The sequence below is a fragment of the Macaca nemestrina genome, chromosome 1 (genome assembly GCF_043159975.1).
Source record: "Macaca nemestrina isolate mMacNem1 chromosome 1, mMacNem.hap1, whole genome shotgun sequence".
Classification (NCBI taxonomy): Eukaryota; Metazoa; Chordata; class Mammalia; order Primates; family Cercopithecidae; genus Macaca; species Macaca nemestrina.
Window position 1 is genome coordinate 76516167 of NC_092125.1, and position 13147 is coordinate 76529313.

Here is a 13147-nt window from a genome sequence, read left to right on the forward strand (position 1 = left end):
GGAAGCCACACTAAGGCCTTGGATAGTTATTCACAGTGCAACATGTTCTCTCAGTGCGTTAGCATCCTGGCTTTCCTGGGGCAACCCAGTAACACCACTTCACTGGTGTGGAAAAACATTGCTGTCCAAGAGGAACTGAATTCACTGGCTTTAGTGTCTGTTAGGAGGGAAAGCCTCATCGTGCTGAGAAAGCGATCCTTCCTGGGCCGGGACCATCCCTTCATTCTCTCAAATGAAGGCTTGGATTTGTTACTGCCTGATAAGTCAGAAATGTTTGGCTTAGATGTTCTCTTAACCACAATGACTTGAGGAACTTAAGGCAAATGGAAAATGCTTCCTGGATATTGTGAAGTCCAAACCTTCTGGAAATAGTTTGAATGCATTTCCATCCCTCCACAGGCAGCTGTTTTTCTCTCACACTAGCGTGTTCCACTAACGTGTCACTGTCCCTCAGGCCTTCCAAGCTACCTATATGTCAGTAATTATGAAACAGGTTATTTCTGAAGAAGAGACGCTGCGTTTCTGAAGAAAAAGTCACGAAGCAGCTATTTAAGAATAACGCTGGTCTTTCAGAGTTGTTGTTTCAGGAAGTACCGTAGCATCTTTTCGGTCTTCTGAAAGAAAAAGAAAAACGTTGTGACTGTGACTTTGGCTCGGTTCATTTTCCTTTTCTTATCTAACCCACACCACACTGATAAATGCCACATCTGTCTTGACAAGCTAGTTTGCAAATAACTATTCATTCATAATTTTAGACTGTTGTAAAAATCCTTATTTGTTACTTCATCTTGTGAGCAAGAATGCAAAATTTGGTTTTGAGAAAGATACTAAAATGACCGCAGGTCCACTGGTCTTTGCAAATCTCTCTATCTGAAAAAGATGACTGTGTACTTTTTAGTGGGTTTTCAGAGCACTAAAATATTTATTGTTGCCAAAACATAAATGGGAATTTTCTGGGAAATATAATTTAATTTTAAAGTTTTGGATTCATTCCAGTGTTGGTAATGTCAATGCTTTTTAGACCAAGTTTATCAGGGATTTTTCTGTTTACACCAGATGTAGCAGTAACTTCGTCGTTTCTTCTATTTCGGTTTTAAAAAATATGATCATTTATTTCCCTATCTATTGGCTTAATCTCATTTTCACTTATTTTCACTTTTGCTTTGACATCTTATGGCAATATGACTGAAGTTGTTTCTATTTCCTTTATAGTGAACTCTTTTTTGTTATTTTTTTTTGAGACAGAGTCTCACTCTGTCACTCAGGCTGGAGTGCAGTGGTGCGATCTCAGCTCACTGCAAGCTCTGTCTCCTGGGTTCATGCCATTTTCCTGCCTTGGCCTCCCGAGCAGCTGGGATTACAGGCACCCGCCGCCATGCCCAGCTAATTTTTTTTGGTAGAGACGGGGTTTCAACGTGTTAGCCAGGATGGTCTCGATCTCCTGACCTCGTGATCTGCCCACCTTGGCCTCCCAAAATGCTGGCATTACAGGCGTGAGCCACCCTGCCCGGCAGTGACCTCTTGTAATAAAACTGCTGGCTTAGAAACTCCAAAAAAGTGTGAATGACTTATTCTGATTCTACTTTAGAAGGAGAAAGAAACAATCACAGACCGAGGACTTTTCTGTGCAAAGGATGGGTGGTTTGGTCAAGGAACAGTCCCCCCGGAGGTCAGTCAGGTCTTTCTGTGGGAAAACATTTCTACATTCAAGTTCATCCTTGGCATTTTGGGCTCTGCAGGTTAAAGAGAGGGAGACAGAGAAAGGAGTGCTCCAAACCTTCTGACTCCTACCTGGAAGTAGCCAAGCAGAAGCAAAGTTGAATAATAGCCATGACCTCAGGCTCTGAAGCAGCAAGTTCCACCTTCAGATGTGTCTGTTAAACTTCACCACCCTGGGTTGCTTGTACCTGTCTTCACTGTTTTCTATCTGAGATATCTTGAGGCATTTTTAAAACATTAAGTTGTTTTGAATAATAATTTAGTCACTCATTTGTATCTCTTCATAGTATTAAGCCTTAGGTTATTATGTGTGTTAACTCCAGTCACTGATCAGATCTCTAAGTCCTGAGCTGCCACAGTTCCACCTACTAAACATACACTTTTCTTCTATGTAGAATGAGGTGACTTGTCCTGGAGAGAGAGGTATTTCAGAAGAATTCCACTGTCAGAAAATATCACCATCAATAATGAAACTGTGTGTAAAGTCATGTCTAATTTATTAACTGTCACAAGTACCCAGATTATAGAAAGAGGGTCTTGATCCAAGCTGACCCTGAAGTGTTATACATTTGGATCAGTTTTCCCTTTCTCAGTAACATTTGCTGAGAATTCTCTAAGAGTAGAAACTCATTGTAGTTCAGTGTTGGGAAGAATAATTGTACCTACTGACAGAGTTGCTATATCACAAGAGAGATGCATTGTTTGTTTGTGTGGAGAGGCTGGAGGGATTAGGGCAGGAGTTTATTTGATAGGGAGTTTAGTTGTACATTTGTAAGACATCTAATTTTGCTTAAGGTACCATTGCAGTAAGAATGGTTTATCTCTATCCTATAGACACTCGCACTACACAAAACCACTACCTACTCAGAACAAATAGCCCTTATGAGGGAATAATTTTTCCTTGATTCACCTGATTGGATTATTTTGAGGTCAAATGAGGTTTTTTGAAAGGCCTTGCTAACCTGTAAGGCACAATAACCTGTACCAGGGTTCTCAAATTTTACCATGCAAAATAATTACTGATGTACCTTTATAAGTGTAGATTCCCAAACCTTTGTCACCCATCCCAATTCAGATTATAATTCATTCATTTTAAGGTGGGCTCCGGAATGCATCTCGATAAGAAGGCTAGGTAATTTTTGTGCAGTTAGTTCAGAAACATACTCTGGAAACACTGTGTATTTTTGTTTTGTTGCTTTATTTCTTAGCTGTGTCATCGCAGGCAAAAATAAACCCCAACATTTTTATAGTTAATTAACTTCATAGTCATTTAATTACATTGTAAATTACCCATGCAAAGTTTTAATTCTAGGACTCTTTCTATTTTATGACTTGTGTTACTCATAGTCCCCCGTCATAAATTAGTGAGTGCCTGTGTTCTTCTAAAAATATTATGTTTCTCACATGGACACAGTGAGGGGAACAACACACACTGGGATCTGTCGGTGGGGAGCGGGGAGGGAGAGCATCAAGATTAATTGCTAATGCATGCAGGGCTTAATACCTAGGTGATGGGGTTGATAGGTGCATGGTACACATTTACTTATGTTGCAAACCTGCACGTCCTGCACATGGATCCCAGAACTTAAAATCAAATAAAATAAAATTTAAAATAAAAAAGTTATGTTCGTAAGACTATACATGCCTCAGATTTTGAGAATTGTTTATATTTCTTTGTTACAAAGCCTTTTTGCATATATCCAAAGCCTCACTGTTCTAAACAGAGTGTATCCATACCTCAGTGCTGCTTCAATGATGTAGATTATTGAAAACTGATTTTTCTTTTTCTTTTTTTGAGATGGAATCTTACTCTGTTGCCCAGAATGGAGTGCAGTGGTGTGATCTCGGCTTACTGCAACCTCTGCCTCCTGGGTTCAAGCAATTCTTCTGCCTCAGTCTCCTGAGTAACTGGGACTACAGGCACATGGCACCACACCCAGTTCATTTTTGTATTTTTAGTAGAGAGGGAGTTTCACCATATTGGCCAGGCTGGTCTCGAACTCCTGACCTCGTGATCTGCCCGCCTCGGCCTCCCAAAGTGCTGGGATTACAGGTGTGAGCCACCGTGCCCGGCCTGAAAACTGATTATTTTAAAACTAAGGTTTACTTTCTGTGGACTGAACAATTATTAGCATCCTTACATCTCTATCTCATTCATGGTCTTAACCTCTAAGGCATTGGATCAGCACTGGAGCTCCCTGTCCTCCCGCCTTGCTTAAAAACAAAAAAGAAAGGAAAGAAAAGAAGGGATTTTAGTACTGCTTTATAGCGAGTGAAAGTAAACCAAAGGTGCGTGCTTGAGAACTGCAGGCTGGAAACTGCAAGTGACAATAATTACCTCACATTATTCCCACACAGACTTCCTATGACCTGGATGACCTTGGGATCTGAATTCTGTTTAATAGAATTGTCCCTCTTCTGCACCACGGCGTACACTGGCCTGAAGAAGGTGCTGTTTCCCAGGAAAAGCACTTAAATCCCCCCAAGAAATGCATAGGGCCATAGTTTCGAAGAAAAAGTATTGCTAACCAAGTGACTTACTCTGCATATTCTGCCTTTCTCTGGTTGTATTCTTTGAGATGATAACTTTCAGCATATCTTTTTAAAGGTCAGATATGAATGAGAAAACTTTGTTTGACTTGTTAATCTTGTGACAAACAGTTTATATGCAGTGTAGCTTCCTGTCTTTGCTGACTGGTTATTTGAGGGAATTTTCTTCCTGTAAGACTGTGGAGAAGCCTCTAAAAATAAACAGCATGGTTTCTTATTGGTGGGAACATATGTGAGCAGATGTCAGCTGGAAGCAGCATATGGTGGCAACATGATAGCAGTATGTGCTTATAGAATCCCCACTGCTGGGTCTCCGTCTTCCATGCCACACTGGCCAGTCAGAGCCCCATATCTCAGTTCAAGAGTGTTCCACCTAGAAGGTGTAATCCACACATTTGTGAAAAATCTGCCACTGGGATCTTGATAGTGGGCTGAATATTGGACATGGTAAGTTCCAGAGTATGGAAAAAGTCCCTGTTATCCATTTAAAAATTGAGTGATAAGAGGCACACATATAGAAAAAATAAATAAATAAAAATCAAGAGAAGAGTCGACAAAGCCTTTGTCTTGTGTTGAAAGAAGTTTTCAAGTCAGGTCTGAATAGTGGCAGTGTTACTTCTAGAAGACGTGCCCTATAAAAATGGAAGGTGCAGGGACTCAATGCATGTAAGGAGCCAGGAAAGAATGACATTCATGCCAGGTCCTGAAAGGCAGTCAGGGCTTCTTTTGTCACACAAGTTTGACAACTGCTCATATTCCTTGACCACCGTTTATTTGTCAGTCTGTTTTAAATATATCATCTCATTTCAAGTTTATAAAAACCCTCAGGGGTAGGGTTATGTCTGCCTCATCTTACAGACTTCTCCATGGATTCACAGGAAATCAGTGACAGAACAGGGGTTTGAATTCACATCTTCTTCTGCAAAAATTCTATATTTTTATTGACCCTACCACCAATAGAAAAACTTTTGAACACTCAGCAATATTTTCTCTTCAATTTGAGGTATTTTGGGGGGAGAGAGGATGTGCTTTCTTTTCTAAGAATTTGGTGGACAAAATACAAATTGGGTTGCTCTTACTTTAGAGAAAGCAAAGTTCAGATTTTCCGGATGTAATAACTATCGTGGAAGATGTGTTTAGTCCGTTTCAGAGAGCTCTAGCTTTTTAAACTGTAGGTAAGTAGCCCCAAACCAATATTCACTTGTAGTTTTGACTGATTCAAGAAGGAATTTTCACATGCAGCTTAGAAATGATGACAGGTGGTTTTAAGAACACTGAATCTAGGCCAGCCAAATGAAAACCAAAGTTTTATTCTTAATAGGTAGGCTGTCTTTTGTCAAAGGAGGTCAAAGCCTGTCTTATTCATCTTTAATATAAATCAAGGTATTTATTTTACCGTTTCAGTTGTAAATTGTATGCTGTTATTTTAACATTAGAACACGCTAAAGGGAAAACTGAATTCAGGAGTCTGACTGCTGGTTAAGGGATGCCAGAAGATCTGGAACTAGAATCTGGAATCCTCCTTAGATCCTCAGTGTCTAATCCCCTGGCCCTAGGTAGCAGGGACTTTGTATCTGGGGAAATGATAAGAACATTCAATGAGTCCCTCTTCTACTTGAATCTTTGTATAGTTCTGTGCCAGGCATCTCTTCAGTAAAATAGCTAATGACTGTGCTTTTTAAAACTCCTAGCTGTCTGCCCAGTTGTTACAACACCCTCTGGCTCAGTGGGCAGCTTGTGCTCCAGACAGTCCCAGGTGCTCTGTGGGTACCTTGGTGAGTACACTTGTCTGCTTTATTCCTCGTTTGACATAGTTATATCAAATCCATCTTTAGTGTTTGTCTTCTGTGGGGAACTTGCCAGAGGCAAGATGAGATTCTGAAATGCAGCCTTGTAGTTAAGCGATCACTAAGGTGCCTAGAATTTTTTTTAGTAAGAGTTTACATGAGAAAAACTGATGAATAACTTTGAAGTAGTACAATGACTATATTTCAGCATGTAAAAGAATGACTTGTGGGGATGAGATCTGTGTTCTAGGGGTCACAGAGTGATTTGTCATACACCTTTCCTGATCCCCATGGAGGCCACTTTCTGGAGGGTTGGACAGCATGGCCTGAATGTCAAGAGGATGTTCTTTTTTAATATCTTATTTGTATCCGTGTTCTTGTTCTTGACACGTAGTAGTTGCTCAATTAATGTTTCTTGTCCTGAACCAAAGTTGAAAGGAGATTTTCTCTCCTTTAAGGTTCTAGAGCAAGCTTGTCCAACTCTCGGCCTGCATGCAGCCCAGGATGGCCTTGAATGCGGCCCAACACAAATTTGTAAACTTTCTTAAGAAATTATGGGTTTTTTTTTTTTTTTGCAATTGTTTTAAAGCTTATCAGCTATCGTTGGTGTTGGTCTGTTTTATGTGTGGCCCAAGACAATTCTTCTTTCTCCAGTGTGGCCCAGGGAAGCCGAAAGATTGGATGCCCCTGCTCTAGAGGGAGACCTGTGGGGGAGTTACGCTGCGATTATCTGTGGCCTTTGTACTGACATGTCTGGGTTGCATGAGGAAATGGATTGTCGTGGGTAAGGCCCTCAGCTAACGGGACCTGTGAGCTTGCCACTTGCTCAAACCGCTTAACCCTGACCCTCAGAGCAGACGCAAGCTCCCCAGAGCCAGCACCAGGTGTTAGGCTGAGGGGTACAAAAGCCAGAGGTCTTCACCCCTTTCTCATTGGGAACACTGATTAATTCAGCCATTTATTGAATGCTTACTATATACTGGACAATGAGTCCACAGCAAACAATAGAGCTTGGGCGATCCCGACACTCAAGGAATTCAGTGGCTAAAGTTATCACTGAACCATGCTCAGGAAAAAAGGAAACAGACTTGCAATCGTGGCATTGGTTCACTGCATATTTTTGAGGCCCTGAGAAGGTTTGGATTATGTTGATTCTAAATGTGGGTGGAGGTCCCGGCTAGAGACAAAAGAAATGTTTTTATTATCCTAGGAAAAGCCTAGGTCACTGGATACCCTATTCTGCAATGTATCATGCCTACACATTGTTGCTTAGAAATCAGTATAGTTTATTTACAGTGGCCTAAGCTGGGGTTTCTTCAAAAAGAACTCATTCTGTTGAGAATATACATTGATTTTAGTACAGAAAGCCTCAAAGTGGCTAGAAGCTGCAATGTGAATAAAAAGAGTGAAAAGTTTAATCATGCCTTTAAAGCTCCCTTTTGTGAGTCATTATGTTTTGTTTTTATACTCTAAATTCTAATTTTATTTCACTAGCTAAACCAAGGAGTTAAACATCTGATTCCCACCCCCCCACCCCCCCACCCCCCCCACCCCCCCACCCCCCCACCCCCCCACCCCCCCACCCCCCCCACCCCCGCTAACTGGCTATTTGGAAAGGAAAACGGGAGGAATTGAGAGAAGGAAAACATTTGTTGAATACCCACTATGTCCCTGGTACTTAAGACACATCATCCTAATTTTCCCCACATTGGTTGGTCAGGGAGGGCCGGAATGACGATCCCCATTTTTTAGGAAATTGTGGTTTGGAGAGGTAAACACCTTGTCTTTGGTCACAGAGCTGGCTAGTGACAGAGCCAAAATCTGAATTCAGGTCTGGCCTGGATGCCACCATACCACAGAGACCCCAGACCTCTCCCCCTTTCTTTGGCTTTTCCTTTGGAATCCTGTCCTGTTAATTTTGTAACTTTCTTGCCTACTACTTGGGACTAATTTCCTTTTCATCTTTTCCTCCCATAGTAAACAAAGTGAGAGGCCTACCCTGGTGTTTTGGGCAGTTTTTCTTCTCAGACACTCCTCACTTGGGGTTATTTTCGGTCACTTAATTTCTGCGAGCTTCTCTCTTCCTTTGGTGAAAACACATTGGAAACCCACCCTGCTCCTCAGCGAGTCAGGGAAAATCAGGAGTGTCTGAGGGTGTGGAAGGGGAGATGGGGCGCAAGCTCCACATAGATTCCCATACAGTGGGAGGCTTTTCCACTTTGCCCAGCACGCAGGCTCTGGAAGAACCCTGCAGACCCCTTTCAGACCTTCATGCAAGGCTGCTGAGCAGTGGGGCTCTGCATTTTTTTTGTCTCTGTTCTTAGAAATAGTAATTGAGTAAAAATGTAAGTGAGCGTATGCCAGGGGGCAGGCATCCAGGGTCAGGGTGAATTTCTCCATGCTGAGTGTGATTCTGAACACTCGTTAAGTGAAGTTGGCCTGTGCCAAGCAGCTCCAGGGCCATCCCTGTCACCTTGCGTGAACCGCCTCTCCATTCCAAGGAGATGTTGGGAGCGGCTGAAGGGAGCGTGAGGCCTGTGGCGCCTCTTGCTTTTCTCACTCTCTAACCTGGGTGTTGTTGATAACGACGTGTTCTGACACAATTGGACTGGCAGCTCTGATGCTGCATCAGCTTTAAATTAAATACCCTGGAGGAGAAAATAGTCCATGCTCCTCACAGCCCATGTGAGTGCGAAATAATTTTTCTCTTTTCAAGCTTATTATCCCCAGTAATATTGGTTAAGATGCGGTTAGCTTGCCTAAAGGTTTTTTCCTATTAAGACATAACAGTAGAGATAAGTTTCTCTATGAAGGAATGGATTAATAGTCATGAAGGCAAATATAATTTTTTTTAAAAAAGTATTTACTGAGTAAGAGGCTTTTAAGTAACTTGGTTAAGATTTAAAGGTGGTGTTTCTCTCTCTCTCTCTCTCTCTCTCTCTCTCTTTTTTAGAGACAGAGACAAGGTCTTTCTCTCTGTAGTCCAGGCTGGAGTGTGATAGCATGATTATAGCTCACTGTAACCTCTAACTCCTGGGCTCAAGCAATCCTCCCACCCCAGTCTCCTGAGTAGCTAGGACTACAAGTGTGCACCACCACACTGGCTAATTAAAAAAAAAAAAATTTTTTTTTTTTTTTTCAGAGATGGGGTCTTGCTATATTACCTAGGCTGGGCTCAAACTTCTGACCTCACGCAATCCTCCTGCCTCAGCCTTCTGAAGTGCAGGGATTATAAGACATGAGCCACTGTGCCTGACCTGAGGTGGTGTTTCTTAAAGTGTGATCTGCATTTCTGTCTCCTGGGACATCCATTAGATTCCTTGGCCCCATTTCAGAGCTGCCGAGTCAGAATCACTGGGGTGGGTGGAGCTGAGAACTCTGCACATTTTAAACAGGCACTGCAGGTGCTTCTGACCTCACTAAAGTTTGCAGCTGCTCAAGTCAAAGGATGCTCTGATTATGCACATCTGTTTACTCAGTCCTACCACATGGATGGATTCAGATCCAGTGGACTCTCTGTTTGATCAGCTGGTCCTTCAAGTGTGACCCTGAACCTACAGCCCCTGTGGAGTTTTTGCCATGTGCTTTTCATTTTCCCAAATGCATGCAAATATTGAGGTAGTTATTAATAGTATCACACATACCCTCTGCTCACTGTTCTTCACAGAGGAACGAGTATGCAAGGAAGTAAATTAATCATGTGGGTGGATGTTGGATGCCTAGTTTGGAAGTTATGTATGGGAGTGAATTTCTGCACTCAAATGCCTTCAACTGGGCAACTGTGGAGTGGGGAAGGGACTTTCAAAGCTAGTGTTTAATGCATAAGTGACACATATCATGTATAAGATAATGTGTAATTCCCCGAGGTAGCATTTGGCCAAAGCGCTGCTGACCTCTTGATGGCCTGAATCCTGTTCTGAGACATTCCATGGGGTAAGGACCTAGCAAACAATGGAATGTAAACTTTACTATCTCAGCCAAACTCAGCTTTGGGTAACTGCAGGGTTCTCTTTCCAAATGGTGTTTTGTTCAACCAGAGGCATTACAGCAGGCAAGAATCTTACCAACCTATTAAGAAGCAAAGTTAATGATAAATCACCTGGTATTTTCTTTGTGCAACCCTGTGCTTCCTGGTATTCTGATGTTTTTGAACCACCTAATACTTTGAAGCCAACTGTACAGTATGGATATTCTATAATTACTGTAGATTTTTTGGCTATTGAACTATTTACAGAAATATCCAGTTCTCGTATGTGGTCTGCATCACTAAATAGCCCACATCGCTATTGAAGTGTGAGAAGAATGACATGATAGTATTCATTTTACTTCCCGCATAAGTCTTCAGTTAAAAGAGCTGTACATTAACTACAAATATAGATATAATTTTAAGATAAATGTCAAATGCATATAGAGACCATTGGAAGAGAAAGGTGAAGAGAGGACATTCATTTTTTTCTTCTTCTTTTTGAGATGGAGTCTCGCTCCTCACTCTGTCGCCAGGCTAGAAGGCAGTGGCCCATCTCAGCTTACTGCAACCTCCGCCTCCTGGGTTCAAGCAATTCTCCTGCCTCAGCCTCCTGAGTAGCTGGGACTACAGGTGCATGCCACCACGCCCAGCTAATTTTTGTATTTTTAGTAGTGACAGGGTTTCATCTTCTTGGCCAGGATGGTATCAATCTCTTGACTTTGTGATCCGCCCGCCTCTGCCTCCCAAAGTGCCGGAATCACAGGCATAAGCCACCGTGCCTGGCCGAAGAGAGGACATTCTTATGATATATTAGTTCATTCAACTGTATTTATTGTATTTTATTTTATTTTGAGATGGAGTTTCACTCTAGTTGCCCAGGCTGGAGTACAGCGGCGTGATCTCTGCTCACTACGACCTCCACCACCCGGGTTCAAGCAATTCTCCTGCCTCAACCTCCCGAGTAGCTGGGATTACAGGCACACACCACCACACCCGGCTAATTTTTCTATTTTTAGTAGAGATGGGGTTTCACCGTTGTGGCCCCACTGGTCTCAAACTCCTGAACTCAGGTGATCCACCCTCTTTGGCCTCCCAAAATGCTGGGATTACAGTCATGAGCAACCGTGCCCAGCCTATTCAGCTGTATTTATTGAGTATTTACTTGTGTCAGACAGCAGTCTAGCTGCTAGTGAATTGAATAGCAAAAATCCTTGTCCTTGGGGAGCTTATATTCTGGTGGCATAAGATAGATAATTAATAATAAAGATGAAATAAGAATTTAGAATTGGATAAATGTTTTGCAGGGGAAGTAGAGCTTGGTCATGGGGATAAGGAAATGAGGTGCAATTTTATATAAGCTGGGCATGGATGTGTTTGTTAAGAAGGCAGTGCGTGTAAGCAGACACTTGAAGGAGGTTAGAGAGTAATCTGGGACTAGCTAGGGAAGGGCATTCTATTCTGTTCTATTCTGACAGATGGAATAGCTGGTTCTGTTGTGGCATGTTCAAGGATTGTGAAAAGGATCCTAGGGAGAGATTAGAGAGATAACGAGGGGTAAGTGATATGGGGCCTTGTAGGCCATCATCAAGTCTGTGGCTTTTCCTCTGACTAAAATGGAGAGAAGAGTGGTTTTAGCCAAAGGGCCATGTGGCTGTTAAGAATGTTATGTCAGGCCGGGTGCGGTGGCTCACGCCTATAATCCCAGCACTTTGGGAGGCCGAGGCAGGTGGATCACGAGATCAAGAGATCGAGACCATCCTGGCCAACATGGTGAAACCGTCTCTACTAAAAATACAAAAATTAGCTGGGCGTGGTGGCATGCGTCTATATTCCTAGCTACTCAGGAGGCTGAGACAGGAGAATCACTTGAACTCCGGAGGTGGAGGTTGCAGTAAGCCAAGATCATGCCACTTCACTCCAGCCTGGGCAACAGAGCAAGGCTCCGTCTCAGAAAAAAAAAAAAAAAAAAGAAAAGAAAAAGAATGGTATGTTGAATGGCCAAGGTGGAAGTAGGAAATTCAGTGAGGAGGTCTTTGTGGTGCATCAGGATGGCACTTTGCAACTGCATTTCTATAGCAAGAATCTCAAACAGATGTGCCTTATGCTGAGTTTTTTCTTTAGCAAATAGTTTGATAGGCAGGCTACAGTGGATTTTGTATTTAGGAAATATGTTTCTGTTTGATGGTTTTTAGTTAATAGTCCTTAGTTATTGGCAACTCACCCCCTTCCTTTCTGAGGAGAAGTCAGTTCTGCAGCCTTCTGTGTGTGAAAATAATCCCTTGGGTCTCCCAACTTGTGCTCACGCATGTGGAATGGCAGCTACTGGAGTTCATACTTGCGGTGAGGCCTAGTCATGGCCTTCTTTGACATGATGGCCAGGGACATGTGACACTGCACCCATAGCTGACCATACTTTGGCCTAGGAGAATGTCAAACTACCTTTTCCGGTGTGAAATAGAAAGTCAAGCTTGGAAGGATCCTTCTTTGGATCTGTCCAGCTGTGCTCTGTGCATGTAATAGAAGGGCTTTTGCCTAAACGTTGAAATGAGGTCATAAGCCAGAGAATTTGTAAAACTATGTCTCTTATCAGTCAAAAAGAATTTCTGTTGGACTCAAGTTTGCTTTCTAATTCTTAAGTTTTGAACAGGAAGACTTCACACTGGGTTGTTGATTTTATTTCTTCATCCATCTGTACAAGAAACATCAATTAAGCCTACTGTGTGCCAGGTGATAGATATAAGAAAACTGCATAGATCCTGTCCTCAGGGAACCTGCATTTAGTGAGGAAGTGAGGCGGACCAAACCAACCAAACAGAAACAAAAAGCCAACCCTGTGGTTAATTACAAGGAAAGCATCTTAGGGGCCAGAAAAAGAATTGTGCAACTTGGCCTAGTGGTGAAGGAAGCCTTATTGGGGGAGATGATATTTACCTCTCGAAAGATGACCTTTGAGATTGTAGTTTGGTAGTCATCAAGCAGCAATAGAAAACTGTTTATGTTTTCTGGAAGGAGATTTGCCCCTTCATGTAATTTCTTTCTCTTTGAGTTTGCATGACTACTGTCTTAATGAGTCATGAAAACCAAGAAATGCTTAGTGTCGTCTTTGAAAAAATTGATATATTCT

General features: G+C 42.2%; 1 protein-coding gene across 3 annotated transcripts in view; it reads left to right on the forward strand.

Moving 5' to 3' along the window:
• The window catches only part of LOC105493507 (transforming growth factor beta 2), a 96544-nt gene that overhangs the window by 11250 nt on the left and 72147 nt on the right, over positions 1-13147 (forward strand). For 2 of the 3 annotated variants that reach the window (XR_011614278.1, XM_011761177.3), the window contains exon 2: positions 5961-6044. The exons of the other annotated variant lie outside the window; for it this stretch is intronic. Coding sequence is in view for 1 of the 2 variants with exons in the window: in XM_011761177.3 (XP_011759479.1) it covers positions 5961-6044 (84 nt within the window). In the remaining variant the exon portion in view is untranslated. The remainder of the gene's footprint in view (positions 1-5960; positions 6045-13147) is intronic. 3 annotated transcript variants of the gene reach the window in all.